Raw genomic sequence first — 7600 nt, forward strand, 5'->3', positions numbered from 1 at the left:
TATCTATTTTGTGGGACAGGGCACGCATCGTGTTCCTTTACCCATTGAAGATTAATTTCATATCATATGACCCTTTAGGATCTTATCATATAATCTGTGAAATCAAAGTGCAGCCACTAGTGGCGGCGACATCGACATTTACCATTTTCGCGGCAATTTTACAGACATCATTATTTTTGACCTCCATGAAATTCACTTTGTCCGCTCCCCTATTATATATACACCAGGCACAAAAAGAAACTCGTCAGTTATATTCATCCTTGCTGTTCAATAACTTGATAATTTTGGATTATTCTGAAATATACATTTTGTTCATTGGACTTTGCTTTCTCGTTTGACACCCTGTTCGTGAAAAACGAACAAGAATTGACCAAGATATGCGCCTCCAAAGCCTCAAACCTCAAAATCAAAAGTTGCATTTTCAACGATTTTCAATGGGAACGCATCGTTGTATTCCCGGCGTTGTATTGCACACAAGCACCACGGGCCAATCAATAAAGCACACAGTGTAACAGGCACAATTGAATCGTTAAAATGCAACTTTTCATTTTGGGGTTTGAGAGTTTTGAGGTGCATATCTTGGTCAATTCTTGCTCAATGTTCACGAACAGGGTGTCAAATAAGAAAGAAAAGTCCTATTAACAAAATGTATATTTCAGAATAATCCAAAATGATCAAGTTATTGAACAGCAAGGATGAATATAACTGACGAGTTTCTTTTTGTGCCAGGTGTATATACCCCCGGATGAAACTGATCATCGCGGGTGGCGCCACAATGCAGCGAAATATAAAACACATTTGTTATAAAATAATTATGAGAAATTTCAGAAAAGGCGGTACATTTTCATTTTCACATTCTAAATTAGGAACAAAGAGAGCCCGTCATCGTCATCTAAATATAAGAACGTCGTACGTGCATTTCATCATTTTGCAGGAGAGACATAATTTATTTTTGTTTCAAAAGTGTGTTTTTTGAACGAAAAAGCCAACTGTACTGGATAAAAGTGCAAATTTCTATACATACTAAAAAGTTTACTGTTCTTAAAACAAGATAATTTAGGAGAAATTTTAATTTTAAAATACATTCACAAATACAATAATAGCAATCAGCTATCTGTACCTAATAAATTAACATAATTTATGCAATTCAAACATATCTCATAATATGTCTTTTAATTTATATTTTCATAATTACTGAAAAGCTTGATTAGTCATGTAGATCCAAAGATCTTTTATTAACGGACGTATGCAATATGTGTGCATATCATATTTGTATTGCATTGTGGGAATGTATCAATTATTAATTCACTGTCTGGTCTAGACGTCAGTAGATATGATCGGTTTCCGATTGATAGAGCGAGTCCAAACCTTTGAATTTCTGAAATAGAGTCATCTTTCCTTTTTACTATTTTTATTATCGTCATTTAAATGTCAAACTCAAAAATAAATTATTATCATGATAAGGACAAGACAATGTAACAATTTCATTTATATGTACAATCTACAATATTTACAACTTATTATTACAGATAATTTATAGGTCCGAAGGTCGCCTATGATTTTAGTTGGTGTCCATGCTCATTTTGCTCGTTTTACATGAGAATTATGATAGCGTTACCGGACAAAAAGGAGCCTCGGACTCCATCCAAGATAAGGTACCAACTTAACAAATGTTTACTTAAAGTCCTGGAAATGGTAAAACATCTGCTATATTATAGGGATGGCCCGCCGATTACGAACTGATCAAACTGTACTTAAGAATTGTAGGCCTCTTTTTGTACTATTTAGCCCATTTGTGGCCATTTTGGTAAAAATGCCCCCTTTTGAAAGTTGCCTTACCCCCTTGTCTCACCCTCACCCATCTGATAAATTTCTGGCTACGCTACTGACTAAGGAGAGAAGCAGGGCCGTTCTCTTTGGCCATGTTGGCATAAGTTTTGAACCACAAAGGGGTAATTAGGTCCCAGGATACCGAATGGGTCATTTTCCCTCCCATTTGTAAAAGCATGCATGGACACTTAACCAAGATCTAAGAATACCATAGGTCAACGCACTATGACCCAAAATGATCTCATTCTTAGACACACAGTTAGTGATCTCCACAACCATAGCTCAAAATGTGACCACAAGTTGCGGGTATGAGTTTTTGTACACACTCAAAGGTTATTTTATGCAACTTAGCTGATTGGGGTCGAAGAACTGTGTACTGACAATTGGAGCATGTTGTTTGAGATCATAGTGCGTTCGGGAGTTCGTTACAGGCTGTGAACCTCATTAATAAAAAGCAACAGCCCGAATTACATTGAAAATAATGATTATAGAGCCAACAACGAATGCTGATATCGCCCATCCCCTTGCCTTCATTGACGCACGTCTTGATTCGGCATGAAGCCCTTGCGTCCACAGCGAACTAACCTGAAAAGACAAGTACAGAAATAAAGGTTGAAATTGATACGTAATTGTTTGAAGTTACGTTATACGCAGTATTAAATGACACATTGACCCATATTCGTTAATAGGATATAAAATTTTCAAAATGGAAATAGCGCAGGCAACTTTAGTACATCCTCGATATAGACGTATTCAAATGAGTACCATCGTGATTGCTTGCTTGTATAGAATATGGGTAATTAACACTCACTACACCATGTTTTTAATCATTAGATAGGCCTACAGCAAACAGTGAGTTCAAATTAGTTAAACCAATCAGCATCACTTTAGGCGCGGCGTCCAAACAAATCCCTTACGCGTAAGGGAAATCCCTTAAAATTCCCTAAAGAGAAATCCTTAACATTTTTGGAGATATCCTTAAAACTTGTGTAAGTTGATGGGTATGGATGGTGGTTGGAAGGCTTCGAATCCCTAAGCTAGATGTTGAGTTCGAGAGATAAGACATAATATAGCACTTGAGATGGCCAGACACACCGTTTAGATGTATTGTTATCAAGTGGCTGTGGATCCAGGTTCTGTAGAGCGGTAACATTGATCAGTATCATGCACTACGAGCCGCCCATTGTGATCTCTCAAGTGGCATATGGTCGTAGATAATCAATTCCCGACATGAAGAAACTCTCAAGTTGTGCTTACTGGTTCGATAATGAATTCATGTCCACAAATTTGTTAAGGATTTGCATCAAGTCGTAATGCAGAAACTGCACTTCTTTTCAAACCCCTAAGATTCCTTTCCATGTCTGTAACGCATTAGGGATTTGACTGCGGGATTCCCTTACGTATTAGGGTATTGTTTGGACGCTTCGCCTTACTTCATAACTCTTAGGTTTGACAAACAAGTTTTTATTACGCCTACAAGTAGACTTATAAGGATATGAAACGTTTACAATAGTTTATAACCAGGGAAGTTATTCAGATTTAAAAACGTATCGTGGCTCCAAACATCTTAAACTTATATATCAAGGTCAAAGTTGAAATCCTCAAATCTTACCTGTGCAGAATACACAATAGCGATAATTCCAAATATCAAGCAAAAGCACACAGAAAATATAGAACAAATGAGATACGATTCAGGTTCCGTCCCTGTGTCGACTTGACCACTTCTTACAATGACGATATTAGCAGGAGGAAGTCCTGATGACGGTGGCTGTGTCGTTTGCCATCCCTAACAGAATACAAATAATAGGAAGAGAAATCGTCAATGAGATATTTTTTATAGAGGCTATTCCGATCGTCAACACAAGCCCAAAATGTGGATATTGTGGGAACATAAATGGCCTGCCCATTTGCCTGTGAAGTGCAAGACTTTTAAAGAGGAAGTCCAGCCAGAGCAGTTCCAAACCTGCCTGGTTATCAAATTATTAATTATCTCTGAATTTGACAGGTGCTAATTGATGCAATAACATTAGAACATCAATTAGCACCTGTCAAATTCAGAGATGCCCTCGTCACTGTTTAATTTGACAATCAGTCAGGTTTGGCTCACCCGGGGGTTCACCCCAGAAGAACAGTGCTATGGCGGGGCTTGCTCTTTAAACCATACACAATGGACTTAGGGGTCTCTTCTAAATTAAAGGAATAATATTTATATGCCGCTGTGATTTCCACAACTTTTTTTGAAGTTTCATTGATACTACTGTAAGTACGTTAAAGGAGTATTTCGTGATCCTAATATCCTCTTTTTATGACATTTTCAGTAGATATCCACGAAAAAAGCTTATTCCCAAAATTTCAGTTGATTCCGATTTTGTGTTTGCGAGTTATGCTTGATTGTGTGTATTACACTGCTCTATAGACAATGTGTTGTAATTTCGTTCTGGTATACCAGAACGAAATTCAAATTTCACGATATCTTTGCAAAACGAATACATCTGCAAGAAATTTTGTGTACATAAACATTATGTAGCCAGAGGTATCCAGTGATATAAAAATCTAAACTTTTTTTGGAGAAAAGTGGGGAGATGATGCTGTGGATCACGAAATGCTCTTTTAACTATAGGGGAGAGCGGGGAGTGTTCGCCCTAAGGGCAGGTTCGCCCACCCCTTGTTTCTCAGCACTGCGGCTATCGGGGAATTTGGTGATGGCAAAATTAGGTGACATAGGTCATTATAAACTTCTCATATTAGCTACGCGACGCGACATATAGGGGCGTGTTCATCGAACTGCAGCCAAAACAAAAAAATTACACCAAAACGTAATTTTTTCTTGCATTAATAATGTTGTATTATCATTGATACATAAATACAGATGGTTTTAATGGAAATCTGTATTTGGAACATATGGGATTTGTTAAAGATTTAATGCCGTTATAAACTCCTTATTTGATTTGTATTTTGCATACCCTGAAGAAAATACAAAAAGCGTATTATGCAAAATATTGATAATTATACCATTAAACAAGGTAAAACTACTGAAAAGCATGTTTTTTAAGTTATGTGGTATCAGTATTACTCATACCACCGTTTATGTCCTAATCCATAATCCCCTGAAGTTTTAAAATGATACATTTAAGCTCACTTTGGACCCCTACATTTTACCCTGACCCGGCACCTGCAACAAATTTAGTGATTCCCCAGAAGAGAATGAATGCCCTGTATACTCTTCCTAAATGTTTGCATATGTTATTGTTACGCAATGTTTAAACCTTTTTTTGTGATTAGGGTGAACTTACCCCATCATATGAGCGAACCTGCCCCAATATGGGGCAAGTTCGCCACTTTGCACAACTTTTTTGTTTGCTCTATCCTGTTGCTATTGTAAGGCCTATAGTTCTGGTATTGTGGTCGTATATAGCATCAATAATAAGACATAGGGCTTTCACATGGGCTAATCAGGTCATCCCTAACCTTAAAATTGACATCGCTAGGCTGGTCAGAAAAAATAGGGCGAACACTCCCCGCTCTCCCCTACATGATAGGCTCCAAACATATAGCTTAACCACTGGCTACGTCACACACACCCTCATGACTTAAGCATTAATAGGCATTCGTAGAATAACTATTACTAATTAAGTTCACTTAATCATTAAATCATACATCATTGGGTCAAATGGTGTAATAGAAGATTATAAACAGGGTGCAACAATTACATTTTTAATGAACATGTGGTTCAGTATGGGAGTGTCTATTTCTTTTCAGGAGTATTTTTTCAACCTCAAGACCACACAATCAAACAGAGTTGAAAAAAAAAACACCAGAAAATATTATACTTTATAAAAAATTATAGGGTGCGATGCTTGCGTCTATTGTATAAACACAGGGTGATAAAAATTTCCTTCGTTATCAGACCTAAGTTAATTATTCAAAGGTTAATTCAGTAAATTCACTTTTAGTCATGAATAATCATAATAAAACCAGAAAGAATACAATCTCTTTGTTTGTCATTTTAGACTAATTACTTGCAATTCTGAAAATTGACTATATTACATGGGAAAATGTTTTCAAATCAACACAAAAGGAGAAAAAGTACGTCATCAAATTGTTTTCCAAAGACTTTCTATGGTACCGTGTCCGCACATCCTCCACCCTGCAAGTTCGTTAGGTTAACTGATCATGTCATTAATTAGCATCAATGGAAAATCCTGGTTTTGGTTCAAATTAAAACGAACGAACTACGCTTTAAAATATTAGACCAAAAAAAGAAGGTTGCAAGAATGGCAAGTGTTTATCTTCAATTTGAAAATATCATTATCATTTAATTTTTACAAGAAAAATGTCACGCTTCCACCCTGTTAGGGGGCTGTAATTTTCTTCGGAAGGGGTGGGGTGGGGGTGGGGGGGGTGGGTGGGTCATGAATATACTGGGCTGAGGGGTCATTGACTTTTTAGCCCCAAAATTGGGGTTATGATCAAAATTTTAACACGATCCACACACTTTCTTCGCTCTTAAGTTTTGGCGCGCCCCACGACATAGTTCCGGGAATGAATAATTTTTCTTGAGTAGCCTATATGTGCTGGCGGAAGGGGCGGGGGTCATAAAAATTATCGATCCGCGATAGGGGGGATCTTAAAAATTTAGCCCGCGATAGGGGGGTCATAAAAAATTACTCCGGTCACCGTCATATTCATGACCCCCCCTTCTGAAGAAAATGACATCCCCCTTTTAAGGGTCCCAAGACACGTGACATTATAATGACAAGTATTTTTAAATAAAAATTTAAAATTAAAAGGCCTCAGTTCTGATTACTTACCGCGGGTTGTGTTCCTGGATTATATTTCTTGGTATCGATTGGTGCACCAGCTGTCTGAGGCGGATAAGGATTGTATCCTGCGTTGGGTGGGCCAGGGTAAGGAGGGGGAGGGTAGGCAGGGTTGGCCTCCGCCGTAGGGTAAGGCACACCTTGAGGAGGATATGGTGCTGCAGCGTCAGGAGGAAGGTATGTGGGTTGGGGTTGTGATGGGTATGGGGTTGGGGTTGTGATGATGGGTATGGAGCTGTATTTGCTGAAAGCCCTTGATTTGGTAATGATTCTGATGGATAAGGCGGGGATGCTCCTGACTGACCACACGTCGGATCTGTATAAAATGGAAATAATCATCGTATCAGTGGTTTGATTTGGAGTCATACAAAATTGAACCTCATCATTACGATAAAACTGTTAATAATATAACTACATAGGCCTACTAGTAACTCGAACTCTGAAACTGAAACGCTTTGTGCAACTCAAAGGGCATGTCTCTCTAAGCATGGCGAGCGGCTTCCTAAGCCATCAGGCCTAAGCCCTAATAGCCTTATATATCAGTGCTTACAATTGCACATTATAGGCCTACATCACCTAGAGCAGTGGCGTGTCCGTGGGGGGGTGTCTTTGGGGCTGAAGCCCCGCACTTTGTTAAACATCATGTAAAACCAGCCGTTTTTTGCGATTTTAGCAATTAAGCCCCCTGAATAACTCTGACTTTGGACCTACTTTGATCAGCTCGTAATCGGCGGGAATTGTTAGGCTTTTACCACTACGCCGAAAAGTAGACCCACGTTAAAGCCATAATGTACGATCTTATAATATGAAATTGGTTAATTTTTTTTCAAACCTGATTTTGTTTGCATATTTGTAATGTTTACACATGTCCCAACTTGCACCTAAATGGATTCGACCAAATGTGTTGTCTTTGTAGGTCAACGGAGCAAAGTTCGGCATATTATCATAAT

At 38.2% G+C, this 7600-nt stretch overlaps 1 protein-coding gene across 1 annotated transcript; it reads right to left on the reverse strand.

Annotated features, from left to right (window-relative positions):
• Positions 1-706: 706 nt before the first annotated feature.
• Positions 707-6989, reverse strand: LOC140166820 (uncharacterized). Its single transcript, XM_072190308.1, has 3 exons — positions 6642-6989; positions 3443-3616; positions 707-2415 (listed from the first exon to the last, which is right to left on the reverse strand). The coding sequence occupies exons 1-3, from the start codon at positions 6987-6989 to the stop codon at positions 2275-2277; spliced, it is 663 nt and encodes a 220-aa protein (XP_072046409.1). The 3' UTR covers positions 707-2274.
• Positions 6990-7600: the final 611 nt, after the last annotated feature.

Source organism: Amphiura filiformis, chromosome 12 (genome assembly GCF_039555335.1).
Source record: "Amphiura filiformis chromosome 12, Afil_fr2py, whole genome shotgun sequence".
Classification (NCBI taxonomy): domain Eukaryota; kingdom Metazoa; phylum Echinodermata; class Ophiuroidea; order Amphilepidida; family Amphiuridae; genus Amphiura; species Amphiura filiformis.